The sequence below is a fragment of the Ambystoma mexicanum genome, chromosome 6q, assembly GCF_040938575.1.
Source record: "Ambystoma mexicanum isolate Mex_15411 chromosome 6q, UKY_AmexF1_1, whole genome shotgun sequence".
NCBI lineage: Eukaryota > Metazoa > Chordata > Amphibia > Caudata > Ambystomatidae > Ambystoma > Ambystoma mexicanum.
Window position 1 is genome coordinate 1,300,842,873 of NC_090937.1, and position 21,837 is coordinate 1,300,864,709.

The 21,837-nt window shown below is 43.2% G+C and overlaps 1 protein-coding gene across 1 annotated transcript in view; it reads right to left on the reverse strand.

Moving 5' to 3' along the window:
* Positions 1–7,101: 7,101 nt before the first annotated feature.
* Positions 7,102–21,837, reverse strand: part of NCAPG (non-SMC condensin I complex subunit G) — an 859,779-nt gene continuing 845,043 nt past the window's right edge. Inside the window, exon 22 of the mRNA XM_069631905.1 lies at positions 7,102–7,393. Within this exon, the coding sequence (XP_069488006.1) occupies positions 7,258–7,393 (136 nt within the window). The 3' untranslated portion in view covers positions 7,102–7,257. The remainder of the gene's footprint in view (positions 7,394–21,837) is intronic.

The window sequence follows — 21,837 nt, forward strand, 5'->3', positions numbered from 1 at the left end:
ATGAATTGGTTAGTTGTAGTATATTTTACGTGTGGTTTTGAATTAATGGAAGTGTTGTGTTTATAACAAACGGTTTAACAATAAAAGTACTTATTTTTTTGACCTGAAACCTTGAGTCAGTGTTTGCTCGAGTCACAGTAATTGTGGTCCCTTTGTGTAATCTCTGCTACTGCTCATATACTCTTGAGATCAGCCTGGCTGCGCCGCTACTGCTACCACTTTAACATAGTAGTACAGGCTTGTACCAAAGGTAAAACTTGTATTGCCACCTGTAGTCTTAATTGTGTGTAGTGGTCAACAAGGGCACTGCACAGGATTCTGCCAAACACAGGTGAGTTATGTCTTTTCTGTCTTTATTCTCTCTCTCCCTCCGTTTTCTCTGTCTTCTCGGCGTCTTGCTCCACTACGCTGTTACCCAACAATGTCTCTTTTTGTTTTCACAGGGATGGTTGCGATCTCGGAGTTGCTGCACCGATGGCGAAGATCACGGTGAGTTATTGATGCGGAGCGCTGCGTTGTTTATCGGTGTTAATTGCTAACCTGTGTTCTCTTCTATTCTTTGTACAGGTTGCGGTGATGTTCCGGAGTGAGGAGCGATCGAAGCGCTGCTTGCCCAGGTAAGTGCTTTGTTAATACTGACCTTGTTCCTTCTCCCTTGCAGGTTGCGGTGAAACCCGGAGATGGGCGAGGTAAGAGAAACGCAGGGTGCTGCCAAGTCTCGCTGCTTGCCCAGGTAAGAATTGTTATTAATGCTCTCCTTGTTTCTTTACCTTTGCAGGGAACTCCGGAGATGGGCGAGGTAAGCGAAGCGCAGGATGGATTCAAGACTGGTTACTTCACAGGTAAGTGTTCTTGCTCGCTAATGCTGTTCTTGTTCTTCCAGGTTATTAATGGAATCCGGATCTAGGGCTTCAGGATCAGGCCGCCGGAGAAGCAGATGAGCAGGAGCTGGACACATTGAGCGTTACGCTGCAGGAGTGCAGAACAACACGAAGCGTGTTCTGCTGTTTGGGTATGGTTTAAATAGCCCAGGTAAAGTAGTTCCAGGCCAAGTAGTTTCAGGCCCAGACACACCCAAAACACTAGACCGCATGGCTTGGTTCTAAAGATCTGAGCTGTGTAATAGGCCTCCATGTTGGATTAAGGTCCAAAACTGGTATTGCCTTTTCCTGATAATGAGCCTGCCGCCAAAGGCGCCAGGACTGACTCCATGTATGCTTCTGATTGAGTTTTAAGGCCCTTGGGTCCAGTGTGAAGGGCTTTAGCCCCACTGCTGCCAGGGGGCTGTTATACTTGAGGGGGTCAGGGGCATGGATCGTGACAGCGAGCTCATCTTTCAATCAAAACAGGTGAGCCTGCATGGGCAAACTCTTGCTCACAACCTTCTGGCATGAAAGGATTGAGGGGAATCCCGACGTCACCACGCCATTTTCCCCGTCTCTCATCCTCGCTCGAGCAGAACCAGTACTCTGGTTCCACGATAACACAGTGGCTGGGGGAAAGCTGATCCACGGGAGCCAGGTCTAGGTATGTCTCCAACTGCGTCCCAACGACCCCGCGGAGACCAGGTGAGCGTAATAGTTTGTTCCACATCCCTTTCATCTTCTGCTGCAGCAATTGTAAGGTGGCTTTCCTGGTATCTATAACAAACCCCAGAAACTCCAGCCGTTGGCTCGAGATCGGTTCCGATTGATCTTGGTTTATCAGAAACCCCAAGGAGGTGAGCAGAGTGCCTACCCATTGGACCTGACTGACTAGCGTCACCCTGTCCGGAGTCAAGATCAGGATTGCGTCCAAATAGACTATGATCCTGATCCCCCCCCCTGCCTCGGATGGCCTCTGCTACTGGTCTCATTACCTTGGTAAATGAGCAGGGCGCCGGGGCTAGACCGAAAGGGAGACAAGCAAACTGCCAACTGCGCCCCTCCACAAAAATCTCAGGAAGCGTCTGAGCTTGCGCTATCAGAATAGTCAAATACGTGTCCTTCAAATCGAGCCTTCCCAGCCAGTCTGCTTTTGCAGAATGTCTCTGAGGAGGTGATTACCTTCCATTTTGAAGTGTCTGTATACTAGCCAGCCTTTGAGCTCCTTCAAATTGATGACCGTCCTCAACTTCCCTTTCCTGGGCGCCAGGAACATATTGCTGTAGAAACCCACTGACTGTCCGGGTACTGCTCTAGGGCCCCCTTCTGCAGGAGGTTACCTAGCTCTGCGTCGAGGAGCCTCCCCTCCTCTTTCACCATCCTCAACTGCGCCAGTACGTGCTGCTGTCGCATCCAGCCTACCAACTCTAACATGAAGCCTGCTACAGTCTGCAACACCCAAGCATTGGCTGATCGCGCTCGCCATTTGGCCATACAGAGCACTGTCCACCCCCAAACCTGGGGTAACGCTTGCCTTGTGCACTTATCGCCAGTAGCTCCTTCATGTCTGTAGTATATGCGTCCTCTGTAACCACGCTGACCCCTGCCTCTACAGGGGGGAAAAAGGCGGTATGCTGCCTGCTTTCCCAGTACTGGTCCCTGGGGCCTCCTTGTGGAATTAAATCGAACAGCCCCTTTGTCGGCCGGTCCCTCCAGGGAAAAATCTTACAGATGGAGGACTGTGCCTTTTCCTGGACCATACGCCCCCACAAATCGATACAGGTCCTTAGCGAAGGTCTCCCCGAAGAGCATCATCTGAGCAGACTTGCCTCATAGTTGGCCAGGTCTCCCAGCTTGCTGCACATCTTCAGCAAGAGAATGGGCTGTCTCTCCGAGGAGAGGATGCAGTTGGCATTACTCAAGAAGCATACTGCCCTCTGCACCCAGCTAGACAAGGTGTCTTCCACGGGCTCGCCGGTGTCCTTTGCCCTTTGTGCCAAGTCCATTATTTTAGCCAGTGGACCTGCTATGTCCAGGACTTTTTCCTGGCAACTCCTCCCAGCACAGTCAACTCCTTTCCTGACATCTTTCGTGACGAAGGTGACAATTGTTTGCTTCCAGTTCTGGCGTTTCCAATATCTTGCCTGGCAGGTCAGGTCTGGGGCAATCTGCCCTCATCCTGAACCAGACCTATGTCTCCATAGGCTTCCATATACAATGCGTTTATGTATTGCGCCACTCTAGGGAATGGCAACCACTCAGTAATGCTGTCTGGATCGAACATGTCTGTCGCGTCATCAATTTCCTCCTGGCAAAGTGTAAAACAAAGTGAAGATTTAAAGAAGCTGCTGAGGAGTAGCATTAAAGAGAGTAAAGTATAATGCTCGTCTCTGATCTGCACATAGAATTCCCTAATTAAGTGCCTATGTTTGTATTATAGATACCTATGAATTCAAGACGATCTAGAAGTGGTGTACAATGTACAATCCATTTCAGTCCTGAAGAAGGCCGGAAGAACAGAGAGCATTACCAAGCTCACCTAACAGGCTGTAACATGTGTCGAATATATATATATATATATATATATATATATATAGAAATACACACTGGAAAGTAGTTCCGAGTGTATTATAACTAGTCAATATACGCGGGTAGTCCTTAGCCCCGGCACAGAGAAGGGGCTTTTTGTATTAGACGTGACCGCCTCCTTTTTTTGCGATACGTAGTACATTTCGATTGATAGTGGTGTCTGAATGTATTGGTTGTAGACGGGATAGGTGTTATGAATTTGAATTTAACGTTCGATTTTCAATGCCATTAATTTAATGAAAAAATAAATATTATATTTTTAATAAATAAACATATGAGACTAAATAGTTTGTGGAAGCTCTGTCTGCCACAATTAGTCTGGATCCTTTTGTATGTAGAGGTGTCATAGCATGGACGATCAAGACCATATCAGTTACCCTAGGTTTTTTTGTCCCTTTCAGGCAGTCCATCTGTTTTTTTTATGGTCGCTAGCAGGATACTCCAATTTCAAAGTCCCTTGTCTGTATCAATGATGTACTCTTCAGACCTCCTCGGGCCCCCTCTACTCGATGCTTTGGAAGTCACACAAAAGAGTAGTTGTAGCATGTAATCTTCAGAGTATTTCCATAAGACAATGTATTAGGTTTTATAGGAGGAAAGGGATGAGTGTCACAATAACAAACTGGTACGGTCAGAGGCTTTTCCTACAGGTCTTAGGGATTTCGGCGACTCAAAAGGTGAGGGTTAGGGAGTTCCACCATGAAATTGGAGTTACCATCCTTATGAGCCAAGTCCCTCCCCGCGAGTTCCTCCGGCTTTTTCCCAACCCTATGGGGAATATCGGGTAGCAGCCTCACCTCCCTACCCTCGCAGTGAAAAGCTGGTTTCATTGTTGTAATTGTTTTATTCATCTTTGCTGCTCGACAAGTAAAGTTGAGAGAAAAGCATAATACTTCCCCTCCATGTATAATACAATCATAACATGACTGCATGTTAATATGGTAAATCTGAATTCTGTTGAACTATGAACTATGCCAGTTAGATGATCCTGACATCGTCTATTGCCTATGTGCTCAGCGTCAGCAATGCATGGTACTGTGACAAAGACATGTTTGGCACTGGATTACCCCAGTAGGCCAGTGAGCACCGGCCATTCCCCCACCAGCGGTATATGGCACATTACCCAGCTCACTCACAGCACGTGTGCATGGCAATCCCTGGTCACTTTGAGGCTCTCTTACACCATAATAAAATTCTGTCCCATTGGGGAAACAGAACTGCAAGGTGGATCATGCCCATCACGGACCCATCACCAAAAGCATTGGCATGCCACACAATACAACTATGGAAGCTTGGTTTGTCTAAACATCACAGATGTCTGACAGATCTAGAATAACAGACACGTACCCTCCCAAACAGTTCAGCAACATTAGCTGCTCATAAAGTAGTTCCATGAAGGTAGCCGCATGAACTGTACCCTCAGTATTTGGAGGCGCGTGGCGATCTGCTAGCCAACTGCAGCCGCCTGGTCAATCTGTAGTTCGCAAAGCTGGCAGTCAACCGTGAAGCACATACAAACATCAATCAGAGCGGATTCCTCTTAAGCAACTACATGTCCCCCGCTCCATCCCACAGTAACAAAATAGGACAGGGGACAAAACGAATTGCAGGAATTAGGAGTAATGTGCGGTGCAGATAAAGAGTGTGGAGGGATCAGAAAGAGGGGGAAAGGAGAGCAGAGATGGTGGCGAGAAGAGGAGGAGAGCAGAGAGGTGGTGTGCGGAAGACTGCAAGGCGTAAGAGGGGAAAGGAGCAGGATAAAGGAAGGGGAGGAGGTGGAAGAAGAGGAGAGAAAGGAGAGAGTGGGAGAGGTGTAAGTTCAGAAAGGAACATTGGCAAGTATTAAGTCACAAATCTAGTAAAGGAAGGACCTAACAGGCTAAGACGAAACTGTGGAAAGCTGCTGATAAATTCCTGGAGACAGAGTAGCTGATAATCCCATCCTGACCTGATGGGAGATGCAGGTATACCTGGTAGGGTGCCTGGTAGGAGAGGAGCGCCAGCTTCTGATGACACCTACAAGCAGCAAAGACTGACCCAACAACGAAGAGTGGTACCCAAGAAATCCCAAGTACTGCAAGAGGCTGTTTTCCTTCATAGGAGTAAGCAATGAACTAGGAGGGGGTTCGGTGAGGAGATAGGAGTTTTAAGACAGGCCGAAACCTTACACAAATATATATACATATTTATTTCAGATTATAATACTCCAATTGGTGATACTGTATTGACATAAAACTCCATTGCAGTTTTCTATTGAGATGTACATCCGACTCCATTCATTTCACTCCATCACAAAGGCAGAGGGTGAGGAAACCTACCCCTCCTATTTCTTGTTCAGACCAATCAGCAGTATTAAAAACATGATTCCATTCCCCCATCTACTAAGTGCCGGTTCAACACTTACTTGGACTCCTCAAAAATTATCACTCATAACCAGTGCCGCCCAATATTCTTCATCCTTTGTACCTACAAGATAATTTATCAATGAATGGACTGGTCCGCCTTAGGACCCAGTTTAGATTCCTATAAGTGAACAGATTTTAATGTTATTCACCCAATGTCACAGACTCACTTACAGTGGTCAGCCAATGGGTTCTCCTGGCCACGGAGGGGATGCTGAGGGTGGAAACCTCTGTCCTCAGGATACAAGACACGCAGTTAAATTCTGATTTAATTCACATGTTCCTAGCTGAGAGTTAAACAATAAAGCAGAGACATGATCAACCGCTACTTTCCTTTTGGCTTTTTACCTCATACCATTTGTCCAAATGCGCCCAACATGCATCTTATGTGCTTTTATCTTGGGTTATTACTCCTGTCCTGGTTATCAGGTCTATCCCTATGGTGCCGTGTCATATCACACGTCCATGATGATGCCACATCTTAATACAGGACCTTCATTTCTATCCCGTCGTACAAGTTGCTCACCCCGTCAAACGTTCTTGAATTTGTCCGAAAAAATGCTGGGTGGGTAAATCATCCATTTGTATATCACCGTGGAACTGCAGCTGATCTCGTCGGAGCGGACGTTTGCAAACTTAAATATGACCCTCATCTGAGAGTCTCGCACCAGGAATAACCTTTTCCTGCATCTACAGGCATGCATGTTGACAAAATAACATAATACACCACCGCTGCACGCACTTTTGCTCATTTCATCACTGCGTTCACAACAGTCTGCATGTTTACTGGCCTGCGCGTATCGTATTCCGCCAACTTCACCTGCGGAAATATTCTTAGAAACACATTGCCGAGACTTCTGGTGATGCCAGAATCGGTGAGGTATGACTAGCAAGCTTGACCAACAATTAGCAATAGGGCAGGATTTTCCAGAGTCTCCATTTTAGCCAGACAGAGTTAGGTGGTAAAACTTTAATAGGACAATCTTAGTGTGTATTTATTTGAGAAGGAAGGTACTGCAATCTATTAGGCACACGTTTCAGCGACTCCCAATATAACACAGGGTCATTCGTAACATGTTTAATCTAACCCACTTTCAGCCTAATACCAAATGCCACAAGCAGCTCTGAAAATTCTATAGGAATCAATGTACTTTATTGTCTTTAGACTGGCAGACTGAAGATCAAAGCAACAGTTGTCACTCATTCAGTTACGTAGAATTCATCTGTACAAGACAAGAAAGCAAAAGTTGAATTCACCAATTTTATTAAACAAATATATAAAAAGATAATGTACATTTTATCATAAGTAATGTGGAAGAACTTCTTAAAAATAATGGGTGAGCAAATATGATCAGTCGTGGTATTGAATGCTTGAAAGGGAATTCGAAACAGAGGCATGTCCTTTATTCACCATGTGCTTCTTTATTCAAGAGAGGATTTAAATCCATTTTTGTTTTTGCAAATGCTGCTGTTTTGGCTCTCCGTGATGGTCTTGCATTCACCACCACTGGTGCAGGTTGTGGCTCTTCTGGTTCATCACTGCAGGAAAAACAAAAAACAGCCATACTTAGCTGGCAGTTACATTAAAGGAAAACCAAAAATGTGAAGTAAAGTGTAAAGAATTACTACTGGAATATTTGGGAGATTTTATTTTCTTAACATTGATTTGATCAGACAAAGGATTTCCCCTCTTCTGTGCCAACCACAGACCCAATTACAATGCCACTTAATGAATACATCATTTGTGTGGACTACTCGGTCAGCTCCATTCTATTTGAATATTGTAAACATCACTACTTACTAAGCTGAACATGGACAATTCACAAAAAACACAAAAGAATCTAAACTTCAAGTTATACAGATGATAGCGCATAGGACAACTTCAGACCAAGGCAGGACCAAAAAGATAAGCTGAGTAGGGGCATGGCCAGCAGCGAACAAGATATCTCACAAGCTGCGGTGGAACGCCTCTTACCAATAAAAAACAGGTCTACTGACCTGTGGTTAAACACCATAGGACTGATGCAGTAATGTCGAAGAACCAAGTGCACAGAACGTGCAGCGCTGCTAATATGGCACCTTCATGCCATTCACTTCACTAAGGGGCCTGGAGGGGTGCCCAAAAAGGTTTGAGCACAGCTTTAATGGACAGGGCTCGCTCAGGGAGTCCGCACCCCTTGAAGAATTTTTAAAACTATTGCACATTAATTTTCTGAAATTACATTCCTTTTAAACAAATTAATCCAGCCCAACTATCAGTGTTCACTTAAGCATCATTTGTATGCGAGTCAAAAGTCAGTACAAGAGTGACCGCAACAGCACCAAATCTACATTTCTAGCATGCTCTAGCACAGACAGCAAGCAATATCTTCATATCAAAACGGAACCTTCTTGTTATTAAGCAGATTTTCATGCTTTCAGGAGATGGCTTCATGCAATGTATTCAAATATGCACGAAACTGTCCATATATATGTATTTTCTTGCCAGATATCTTGGATTCTTTGTCAAGTACGCAGGCAAGCATCTTGCTTCTCGATCTAGAAACGAATGCTGCAATAATTTAAAGCAAATAAATAATTCCTAAAAGCAAACTACATTTCCCATGACACCCAGTAAAAATGCACTTCCAAACAAACCACGGACTATCCATAACGGGTCCCAGTCTATCAATCAGAGGCTCCCCGCTCCTATTGCTTTTATTGAACGGTTTAAACTCCTCATCAGATAGGAGTTCCAACAAGAAAGGATACAAATATTTTAGTATGGCATCAGTACAGCACGGATTGAGATTTTGACCCAATGTTTAACTTTATTAATAAACTTTATGACTTTTCTAAACTAATCCAGTGCTCTTGTTGCCCAAAACAACAGAGGACATAATCTACCGTATTTCCTCAAAGAACATTTTAGGTAGTTTTATTGACATTGTCTGGAAGAAGCATAAGGGCTTTGAAAGCACCCCCACTCGTCCCATCATCGGCAGGAGTGCAGTTCATTGTTTCAACTTCGTTTTTAATTCATCGACATGTGCGCGTAGTTCAGCTTATATGTTGTTTCCCTGCATGTATTGATTTCATTCAGGTGGTGAACTGTGGGTACTCTTCAAAACCATAATGCTTGTGGGAGTCAGCTGCAGTGCGAGTAAGTGGTGGGATCTCAGATTTGGCCACTTAATTACTAATCCTGAGAATTTGCTGAATTGTAATATTTCTGTTATCAGTGGGGGCATGTTAGTCTGTGGGTTGTTGGTGTATAGCACTATGTTGCGTTCAGATATGACAGGGAGCCGGCGTTGTGGAATTGACATAACACAATCACCAGTGTTTCAGTCGCCAAGGTGACAAGAGGCAGCCTTGTCGCGTGCCCCTTTTCAACATGATCTCTTCTGATATATTGGCGTTAGTAACTACTCTGGCATTCGGGTCCATGCTTTATCCACCAAAGTAGGGTATTTTCCCAGAACACATTTTTTCAGTGTTAGGCAAAGGTATCTCCATTCAACCCAAAACAAATCCTTTCTTCCGCATCCAAAATGGCTGCCACTACCCTGGATTCAGGAGGAAGCCTGGCCATATGGCAAAACATTTTCCTTAGATTCAATGGGATTGATTTATCCGGGTGTATTAGAGTTGCAACATACGGTAGTAGACCATTAGCAATTATTCTAGCAGGTATCCTATTTTCCACATTCAGCACAGATAAGGGTCTATATGATTTACAATAGTCAGGAGATTTATTTGCTTTTAGTAATAGGACATTGGCTACTTGCATCATAAGGGGAAGGGTTCCCTTAGCATGTGCATCATTGTATACATTTAGTAAGCGTAGTGACAGTTCTCCAAATTATTCTTTATAGAATTCAACTGTAAGCACCTCAGGGCCAGGGGCCTTACCATTGGAGAAGCCAGTTATTATTGTTTGGATCTCCATTTCAGTTAGAGGGGGGCCTTATAGCCGGGATGCTTCAGCAGATAGCCATGGAGTTTCAACTTTATTGAAATTGTCTATTAGGCCGGGAGGATAGCTCAGGGGCAACACGTTGTCACGGAAGCAAGACAATGCAGAGCAACACAGTTTTGAATCCTGGTCCTGCGCTTAGAGACTGTTAGGCAGAAACCTGTGCAGTTCCCTCTGGGACCACTGCAAAAGATTTAGGACTACAGGTGGTTGGCAGTAAACCCAATTGGTAGCAGTCTGTACCACCCAGATTTACCTGGTAGCTGTGTCTGAGCAGTAAGACTTCTCTCAAGAAGAGTTAGGCAGTATACAGAGTATTCACAATAGGTCAAAAGAACACAGTAGAACAAGCAAACCCTGACCAGAGCTTGGTGTAAAAGAGATATAATTATTTATTTAAAAACACATCTAAAGAAACACACTGGCACCAATATCAAGCAATTCAAAAACCACAGTCACTAAAAGATATACACTCCCTTCAACGATTATTTAGACAAGTCTTAAGTAAAGCAACACTTATTTTCAGACAGCGGTGAGCGCTTAACGAAGATGGCACTCTAATCAATCGATTTAAAAGGGAGAGAAAGGCAGAGCAAAGATAGAAACAGATCCCAACACTTTCAGCAGAACACAGTAGGAGGAGAAGGCAGGTTAAAACCGTAAAGTCAAAGTTAACAAGGCCGGACCCACTTTAAGAGGCTCCGGTCGAAATGTGTCCATGGTCATACGGTTCAAAAGTGCCCAAAAGTCTCGCAATAAGTTCAGAAAGAGTTGGACCAAAAAGAAAGGGACCAGTTAGATCAGGGGTCCCCAACCTTTAATGCACAATGAGCAAAATGTGCATATCAAATGAAATGGTGAGCAACATCCATTCTTCAACGGAACATATCGGCACTCAGCTGGCAGAAAAATGATCACAACACAAATTAGAAATGTAATCCATTTTAAGACTGTTAATAGATCATTTTAATTTGCAGTACTTAAGTTATTTGGACTACTTGCAATTCAAGCAAAGCAATTTTGCAAGGCCTTTAACTTCATTTGACATTACGTGGTTGTATACAGGAAATGGAATTTAAGTGGTCAGTAGGACATTGTTAGACAGATAGGACCAGTCAAGTTGTTCAAAAATATAGTAGGACTAAATAAACCTTACCAGGGATTTCTGGTTCCCGAATAAAATATTTCAAAGACATTTAGTGCAAATGTTTGGACAGCAAATTTGGTCACAAATAGAGCACTAATTTTCAGGTGTACGTACGATTCTGCCGGGGATGTTCAGGGAACCTTAGTGGTAAATGGTGCACTCTAATTATACAACACCAGAAATACTGTTTCTTAGTCACTGTTTTTTATTCAGGAATGTTATGGCATTTCTGGGCATTTCTGATTGAACAGAGTGTGCTCACTATCCTCTTGAGTTCATTTTCCAATGGCCAGGGTTAGGCAGCACAAAGATGTCCGACAGCCACAGGTGTTGGTTGGCGATGCCTAAGGTTGACAAGGACGAATTGGAAAAAACTACCAATTCACAAAAAATTCAGATATTCTCTTAAAACTGTCAAACAGTTCCGAGGCCACAAAGGAAAGTGTCAGTTTGAGATTTTGGTTGAAACTATCTGGGACAGAGCTATTGGCAAACAGGTGTTCCCCAGTTCAGAAGATCCAGGTTATAGAAAGGGAGGACTCGTGGTTTGATGTAGAATCTCAAAAAGAAAATTAAAAAACCATGATTTAATGAGTGGTGTGTAAACGACTGGCCAGATTTATAGGGGGTCATTATGACCCTGGCGCTAAGGGGTTAACGGCGCCGTAAAAGGCTGCAGTGCCGTTAACCCCTTAGCGCCTTACTACGAGGTCCCTTTGCGGGTCCCAACCTTAACGGCTGGTCTGGACCAGCCGTTAAAGTAGGGACCCGCAAAGGGACCAAGTGGGTAATTACGGTACCGCAATTTGCGGTACCGTAATTACCGCCTTCCCCATTCCCATTAAGCCCTATGGGGCAAAAATGGGAATGGGGAAGGGCCATGGGGAAATACCGCCCCGCCAACCTTGGAATGGGGCGGTACTTCCCCATTTCACCATGGCGGACACGTTACGATACCGCACCAACCATGGTGCTAATAGCGCCATGCTTTACCGCCGGTATCGTAATGAGGGCCATAGTCTCAAAACGGTATATCAAAACGGCTAAAAGACAAAAAAAAGATTTAGAGAAATAATGAGATCTTTTATGAATGACTCCAAATTGTTTTATGTTTAATGCAATTGTCAGGACAGGAATTATGCCATCTCTTTGAACAAGTAGTCCTTGGACCACCGGCCCTCCACGGTTATGGGCCAATTTCCTTACTCGACATTGCAAGTAAGATATACTTTAAATAAGTTGCTCAGACTGGAGGAGTGGGCTCAAAGTAACAATATCTTGAAGCCACCCCAACCAGGTTTCAGGAGAGGGCTTAGTATAGTGGACCACTGCTTCACTCTGAGCACCATCATAGAGAAATATGGTAAGGTTAAAGGTGGGAGATTATTTGTGGCTTTTTTCAGATTTGGAGAAGGCCTTTGATTTGATTGATAGAAACTTCTTGTGGCGTAATTTGCATTTTAATGGGTCCCTAATCGTTTATTACATGTTATCCAACTGTGATACGTAGAGCTCCGAGTCTTTCTGATATCCAAGATCAGGGAAGTATCCATTGTTTTTAAACACCAATAAAAGGTGAAAAGCAGGGATGTCAGTTTGCCCCAATGTATTCCTCTCAGACTTCAAATAGAACTTTTTTGGGGAAAGCTAACCAACTCTCCGATACATTTTATAGCATGCTTCTTTATGCCGATGACACGTTCATATTGGACTTTATGCGGGCAGGTCTCCAACAGGCCCTGCTATACACAAATATTTTGGGAGTTATAGTTTGAAATGAAATGTGATAAAAACTAAGATTATGTTATTCGGAAAAAGGGTGAAACCTTGTAGCTGTTTTTTAAATGAATGCAGAGATGAGGAGGTAGTCTCAAATGTATTTGAGCCTTCACTCTTCAAAGAGTGATGCATGGGTCAATCATTTTAAGAAGACAGCTGAATGGGCATCATTAGGTTTAAACAATTTTTTTAATGTTATTTGAAGTCTGGGGCATTCAGATTGGACAGGTGCCTGGAGGTATATAACGCAAAGGTCGGTTCCATTATTTTTAATGGCAGTGAAATCTGGGGAGGTTTGAATAGACATGTCCTGCAGGGGTTGCAAAATAATTTCCTGTGCCAAATAGCAGGTCTCCCTCCGGGTACACCTGGTAGAGCCTTATGAGATGAATTGGGGGTGCTCACTTTGAAGATGTAAACCCAGTTAAGATTTTTAACTTATTTTTTAAAAGCACATCTGGGATTTTCTGCAAATCAAATTGAATTTTAGTGCAAGTGCAATTGCACCCTCCCCAGGTAAATAAACACACTTGTGGTACGGGGGTTGTAAGGCACTGTCCATTTGGATAGGGGGTGGGATATAACTATGTTTGCTACATTAATTCAATGCAAAATAGCTCCTAGAGCAAGAGCGTGTCTGATGGGGAGAGAGGTAGATGTCCAAAATATACATAAACTGCCCTCTTTAGCTTTATATGAAGACACAAGACACAAGGAGAAATCTTTGAAATAAGATTCCCAGAATGCAGGAGGCTGATGCTAATGATATGTTTCAATTTGCCCAACCCTCAATAAATGAAGGTGTGCAGGCAAAATGGAAGTCGATAAAGATTTGGGTCATTTTCTGTTAATTTGTTGTTGTTTCAGTGTTTGGCGTAAGCGTGGACATGCATGGAAGCTATGTTCTTGATATAATTGTAATGATCAGGTTTTTATGTATAGCTTGTTTGAATATGTTAAAGCTGATTTTTAATTTTGGGCTTGTTCTATGTGAATGTGATCAAATATGATACATGTTTATACATGTTACTAACTTAATGGAGAATAATTATTAAATAAATATTGATTTAGTAATACTGGTAGCCTTTACAGATCAGTGGGGCTTTGAAGGTTAACTCCTAAAATGTATTTTGGCATGTAATGGCAAATAGTGCATTTTAAAGCACCTGTGGTCTGTTACACTGGTGAAAAAGCAGTTAGAAATAAAAATATTTTTCTCAAGGATTCAGAGCCTCATTTCTCTGCCCAAAATGGATTTTACACAAAACTTGGTGGAAACCATTGGTCAAAGCCTTGAGCATTTGACGACTACTTCATAGAGGAGAGTGGCGATCTTAGGTATTTGGATTACTTGGCTAGTTAATTAAAATTTATTAACAGTAACCTAATTGGATTTGAATATAAGGCAAATTAATTTTGAAAAATGTGGCATGCATTTGCCTTATCTGCCCGTTATTCACGTGCCAGATGGGCAGAGTAGCAAACGATGAAAATGTTTCCACTAGGACACAATGCAATAATAAATATAGGTGATACTAAACGTAATATTTCAGATAAATATAATGCATGGTGGCATCAAACACAAACCTCCCTTGTACAAAAGCAGTGCATGCAAATTATTTAATAAAGGAAGGTTGGGTATGCATGCCACTTATTTGTCAATTATACTCCTACTAGCTGTGCAAAGAAACAGACTACGACCATTTTCTCCAGGACACAGACATGGGAACATGGTTCAATTATTTTGCTCATTAATACATTTGTCAGCTGGGTAACGTATCTGAAGATGACAGGGTTTTAACAATGACACTGCTATAATACGCAAGGACATTTACCAAAAAATAATTTGCATAGTTGCAAAAAGCTCAAATTTTGCATCTACATAAATAAGCAAACTGGAACCACAGCAGGCTCCTTTGCCAACATTCACGAACAATTCAGGACTCTATCCTGGTATACTGCTTCTGCGGTCTCATCCATTCAGCACCTCCTTCTGGGCCTCCACACCATGGCCCAGAGCAACTGGCGAGCAACAATTTACAGTGCCGCGAGCAACATGTTGCTCCCGAGCTACACGTTGGGGATCACTGAGTTAGATGGTCAAGGTGGCCAGCCCAGTCCAGAAGGTTAAGGGGTTATTGTTACCTTGTAGCAATCTTTAGAAAGGGAGGCCTGGCGGACACGGTACCTTAAAATTGTGAGAACGCTCCAGCGGGGGCAGTTGTTCCTGGCAGCGGGTGCAAGTCGGTGATTCGTCCGCAGGAAGAGAGGATCCCGTTGGGGAGGAGAGCAGGGGTCCGTTGCACTGGCAGGAAAGAAACCAGCCGCGGAGTTCTCAATTAAAAGGAGCGGTCCTTTTATTCGCGGTCCAGTGGTAATTGGCTATCCGGTTGCCGGGGTGCTTGGCACAGGCAATTTGACCACAAGACATCCTGGGATGCAAGAAAAGAAGGGAAACTGGTTGTGCCCACCAGTCAGGGGAAGAAGACTCTCCAGCAGGGAGATCTCCTTTGTCGTTGGAAGAAGTGGTGAGTCGGTTCAGCAGGGCTCCACCGGTGGTGTCGTCGCAGCAGGTCGGCTCAGCTTCTCCCTCGTCGGATTTTCAGGTCCTGTGGCGACTTCTGAAGTTCCAGTCCCCAAAGCCCTGCTTTTATGCAGCACACCCCCATTCACTCAGCCTAGCTGTCAATCAAACATGCTAAGTGGTGAGCCGGCCGGCTCACCACTTGGGCCAATCACACCAGAGTGCGACTTGAGTTAACAAGATAACTCAGTCCAGGGTGCCTAAACCCCCTCCTGCACCCCCTGTGGTACCCAGATAGAGTGGCACCACTTTTGGAGGCTTCTGTGGAGAAGCCCGCCAAAAAGTGGAACAAAGGGCTCGACTTGGGTTGGAGTCACAGAAGAGAACACAAACGCCATTTTAGAATCGAGTTCTGGCAAAAAATACCAACCGGCAAATTAATATTAAATAAATAAACCGACGGTATGTTCGAGGCTATAAGAATTAAATTATTAAAGTTGGTAGCCTCGAACAATGGGAAAATCCCATAGAGATATATTGACGGTCGAATATAAAAAGTAGTATCCACTGCCACCAGACAAAACTCGATCAGGGGGGACGGAGACGAGCCCCCTCGAACAACAGACCCCGGGGCAATCGAATTGCCCCGACCAGTACGTCCACAATATGATGGTTTGTACTGGTTTCTGTTCATAATTTGGGACTAGCAAAGCCAATGGTGACTTTACATGCCCTGGGAGACAGTAGTCAGTCCCAGGGTATGGAGTCTATGTTGGGGGGGGTTGCTACGACACCCCTGGGTTACGGCAAAAAAAAAACACGAGACCCTATGGAGTAAAAGACCCCATATCCCATAAAACACATGGAAAGTTAAAGGAATACCTCAAATCATGTCTAAGAGTGGGAGCAAAAAAATCTCACTCTTAGCAGGAGAGAAAAAAATAAATCCCAAAAATCCAGCAAAGCTGCTGGGGGACTCACTAGGTTTGGGAAATTAGCCTTACAGAGAATTTTCCCTAACAGACTGGCATTCTAAAAGTTAATTAATATTTTAGGATTTGTTTTGGTCAGTGTGATATCGCATAGTAGTTAATAAAATCTGTGAAATACAGCATTGATGGAGGCGTGGCCAGTCACTCTGTCCCAGTCTTCATTGAGGATCGTGTTTATGCTGGTGTTTTTTTTTTCTTGTTCAGCATCCAGTGCTCTACTTGTTCCATCCCCATCACCACATAACCTTGCTGCAATTCGCTTATACAGGTATTTCACCTCAAGAGTTTGCTGTCTTACTGGACTGCTAGTTGGCTTCTCTAAACGAGTTGCCATCTGCAGCTGTACCAGTATTATCATTTTGTTTCTGTAAGGATCACCTTTCTTTTTTTTATCTGTTCAGTCGACCTGCCTCTGTAGCAATGCAGTGCTCTCAAATGCATCTTTTAAAGGCTTGCCAGAGTACAGCCTTGGAGTCTCATTCATATTAAATTATTCTGGCTTTTGACAATGTTAACATAAATACTTCATCTTTAAGCCTCCACAATGTGTCCCTTAGATAGAAAATGGTCATCCCCCAGATCATTTTGACTAGTCCATGATTTGATCGGTTTCTAGGGAGGATCAAACATTCAGTTATGAAATGCCTCATGGCTTGGGATGCCCATATACAGTCTAGCCTTGCAGAAGTGCATATGTTAGCGAAGTGTGTGAACTCCTTTTTCATTGGCGTTTGTACATCTCCATACTTCTTGTAACTCAGTGAAATCAGTTATTCTCTTCACTATTTCTATAGCTCTTGTGGTCTCCAACTGTACCTGTTTGTTTCTTACTTTACCTTGGAGTTCAGGCCTACAAAAAGAGTATATCGTTGCACTCCTGTGTCGATGGCCTTCAGTTTGATTTATGTTGGGTTAACTGTACTACTAGTACTATTACTACACCCCTCCCCATTACCCTTGAAGTCTGCTTTACTGCTCAGTCTGTATAACCTTGATAGAGTTTGACTAGAAGCAAGTGTTAATAACCCACATCATCAATCAGGGCTGGTTTTGAAAATCCATGTCAACAATGGGTCTGTCCCTTTATGATTGTCAGTTCATTTACAAATCCCTTCTTATTAAAAATAGCAATTATGGAGGTAGGTTGTCAGTGAGGCCGTCTGTTTCTCATCTTTTCAGTTTGGGGCAATCTACTAGATTTAGTAGGCTTGCGTTTGATTGGTTACGTCACCAGCAATTGACGTCAGAACAGAATTATTTTCTTCAGAGACCAGTAAGACCGCAATAGTAACTTTTGTTGGGTGAATATGGTTTACTTGTTTGGGGTCAGTTTATAGACGTCTCGGAGGGCGCAACTCCACCTCTCATCTGTGACTTTGCAATTGCGTTCCAAATCCTAGTCTATTTCAGCTTTTCCAAAGTACTGTTTCAGATTCTGCTAGATTGTAGAGGCTTTAATTGTAGATTCACCTGGCTACCCAATAGACTTCACAGTTCCAGTATTTACCCTCTATTTGTATGGGCCAATTACCTGATTTAGTCTGAGATAGCTTAATATTTCAGAAGCAGGTAGCCCAAACATCTTAAGTTGGCGAAGCTCTCAATTTGGTTGCCCACTGTCTTGAGTTTGTGTTAGGTCGCTCGAGTTCCACAGCTTTCACCATTGCCCCATATCATTGGGTTGTTCCAAAGTGGAGATATTGGCACTTGGTTCGCTGGTATCCATCTACTTGAGGGTTTGGTTTTATGCATTTTACTAGTGTAGGAAGCAGATTTTGGTGCTCTTTTGTGGCTTGCCGGTGGTGTCCCCAACAAGAATGGGGGCATTAGTAGATCTTGTACTATTTATACTAGAGAGGCCCATTTTGGAGTTTTTGTTTGTGCTCATCAGGGATCTTTTGATTTGGAGCAGGATGTAAGCTTTATAGTGTGTCTTGAAGAAAGGATAGCCAAGGCCTCCTTCCTTCAGCGCAGTTTTCAGTTTCATTAATGAGAATGTCTTTCTCTATTGTTCCATATTAATTCTAAAAGTGGTTCAATTGCAAGCATAAACAGGATAGGTGATGGGCGACAACGTTGTCTGGTACCTCTATGGAGGGAGAATCTAGGAGAGAATTGATTGTTGATAAAAATAGAGGTTTTTGGTTCTGCATATAAGAGTTTAACAAATTTGATAAAGCCGTCTCCAATACCATGCCATTTGAGAGCATTAAACAGGAAATCCCATTCAACATGGCCAAATGCATTTTCCGCGTCTAGAGCAATCGCCATATAGGGCGTTTTAAGAGTGGTTTTTCTTATGTATATAGTGTAAGAGATTCATGAAAAGTCTGGAGTTAGCCGAATTTTTCCTACCTCTGACAAATCCCACTTGATCTGGATTTATTAATTTATGCATGAAGGATTTGATTGGCTAAAATATTTGCAAACATTTTACAATCTGAATTCATTGAGATTGACCTATAATTCTTGGGCAATTCATTATCTTTATTTGGGTGGGAAAGAGAATCAGAAGGGCTTCTGTAAAGGATCCCTGTGATTTATCAATCATGGAAATTAATTCGTAGAGTGAATCCAGCTTGGGTGAGAGGGCAGAGGAAAAGTGCGCAAAGAAATCCATAGAAAACTTGTCGGGTCCTGTAGCTTTGCCTTTTTTAGATCTTTAATTGCTCCATTAACTTCATTAATATGAATTGGATCATCTAGGCTACTAAGATCTATATTAATATGATGATTGCACTTCAAACGATTAAAACATTCATTAAAGTTCAGATTCATGCGAGTGTGGTCAGAGGAGTATAATTTTCATAGAATTTAGTAAAGATATCCAGGATGCCTGTATCAGATATTACTATTTTGGCTGCATCATTTTTAATAGCGGAGATCCTGGATCTTTCCTTCTTTAAGATATGAGGCCAGGGCTTTACCTGCTTTGTTGGATGTTTGATAGATTTTAGATTTGAATTTCAGAAACACTCCATATGCTTGTTCGGTATACGTTGTTAATAGCTAAGTGGAGAGATACAATTTGTTTTAGCAAGGCATCATTTGTCGAGGCGCTATACTTTCTTTCAAGAACTCGTAGTCAGTTATATAGGGCATCTAAATCTTTCCAAGCATCCCTTTTTTTCTTAGCAACAAATGAAATAATATGTCCCGTTAGGGCGGCTTTATAGGCATCCCAGTTGTTAACACTAGAGGTGTCCTCATCTTTATTGATCTGAGAAAAAAAAAAAAAGAGTTGGTGAAATTCTAGAAAAGATTTCTGAAAATTGACATCCTGGAGGAGTGAATTGTTAAATCTCCACCTACTCGAGCAATTATTAGCGCATCCCAGTTCCAGTATCCGGGAGGATAGCTCAGCGGCAACGTGTTCGCCTTGGAAGCAAGACAACATGAAGCAACACAGGTTCGATCCAGGGTCCACGATTAGAAACCTCTGGGTATTTAAGGGCGTTATAAATACGCAACTAAGAAAAAAAAAATTACGCAAAACTTTTTTTTAAAAATAAATAATTCCTGTAACAGCGCTTCGATGCCCGCGGGCTGTGAGCGCTTTAAAAATGCAAATAAATACAATAAAAAATAAATATGTTAGTGATTACAGGGGAATGATCTGATATTAGTGCGCGTTCAATGGGGGAGTATTTGTATTTTGTTTATTTGTATTGCGCGCCTTGCCCCAGGACATCGGGGCGCATGTTTACAAGCAGTTACAGGTTACAGAGGATATATAGAGTATACATTTTACATATATTTACATGAGGTTCAGAGCAACGAATATACCGGAAAGGACCGAATATAGGTATACAGAAGAAACAATCTTTTACAGTGAACAAACAGTGGTGTGGATAACGGATGTACGGATTATAGAGAGGAGTCTAGTGCATCCCGTTCATGTAGCCACAGTTTGGTTTTAGCTTTGAAGGAGTGGATGTGAGGCACGTTTCTGAGAGCATTAGGTAAGGTGTTCCAGAGCTTAGCTGCAAGGACTGGGAAGCTCGTGCCGCCGGCTGTCTGTAGCTTCAAACTTGAAATAGTCAGGGTGTGAGCCTGAGACGATCTTAGTGGTCTAGTTGCAGTATGTTGTATGAAGCGTGTGGATATGTAGGCCGGGGCTGCATTGTTCTGGGCCTTGTGTGTTACCATAAGTGCTTTGAAGGATATGCGGTGAGTGATGGGTAGCCAGTGCAGGCTGCGTCTAGTGTTAGAGATGTGGGAGCGCCTGGGAACGTTGAGGGCTGTCAATTATTGCACATACTAAGGATTTGGTGACACAGATATAGTCAATGCGTGACGTGTTATATGGAAGAGAATGAAAAGCGAATTCTAAATCTGTTGGGTGAGAAAACCTCCATGTGTTTACAACACCTTGTTCACCAACTTGCAAACTCAGTATGTGATTTACTGCACTTGAATTGACAAGAGGATTCCCTGTCAAGGAAGGGGTCAATAACATAATTAAAGTCTTCACATATTAACAAATTCAGGAGATCAGCTTTCAGGATCATCCGTTTCATTTCAGACCAAAACTTAAGATCAGGGTTCGTAAAACCATATATGTTTAGAATTGAAAAAATGTGAGAATTGACATTTTAGCCAAAACCCATCTACCTTTAGTGTCCGGGTCAGTATGTAGGGCCTGCTAATTCGTTTCTTTTTTTAATCAAGATGGCAACACCATTATGTTTACAGTTTGCCTGACTAGCCAGTACATTGCCTAGCCAGAATCTTTTCAATTTCATGGATTCCTGTAATGAAAGGTGCGTTTCTTGTGAACAGGCAATAGTTGGTTTGAATCTACTGATGTGTGCAATAACTGTTTGTCTTTTAGTTGGGCTGTTGAGACCCTTAACATTCCATGTCATACATTTAAAAGCCACCTGTAAAAAGGGAAAGGATGGTAGCAATATTAACAAAAGACATGATAATTAACCTCTTAGGTGCCAAGGACGAGGTATCTCATCCTTGGAATTCCCTCCCGGTTGTCAAGGACGAGATAGCTCGTCCTTTCTGGCACCTTGTTTTGAGCGATCCCTACAGAGCATGAAACAGTATTTTCAACGCAGCAGCCATTTTCGGATGCCAAGGTGAAAAGAGGCGAGTTCCCTTCTCCCTCTCCCTCGATCTCCGGCTGTTTTTCAAGCCGGAGATCGAGGGAGGTGTCCTTGGAAAGGGGAGAATCTCACCTTTCCAAGGACACCTTTTGTGAAAGCATTGCTGGTCGTTACTGATGCGGGAGGAGGAGGGCCGCTTACCTAGTAATGTAATGAGAAGGGGTGGTGGCCCCCCACCCAAAATGGAGTGGAGGCCATCTCATGCAGCCCTCCCTGGGGGCAGGTATCTGCTCCTAGGAAGGGACACCTGACCCCAGGGAGGAGTGCATGACATGCCCCTCCCTCATCTGCCCCCAGGGAGGGCAACATGAGATGCCCCCCTCCATTTGGGGTGAGGGGGGGGTGAATGAGGTGCACCCCCCTTTACATTACAAAATTCCCCAGCGGTTTAGGGTGTCTCTCAGCCCCCCTAAAGTGCAGCCTACCATTTTTAATTTTTTTGTTTACCAAACTTCCCTTGGTGCAG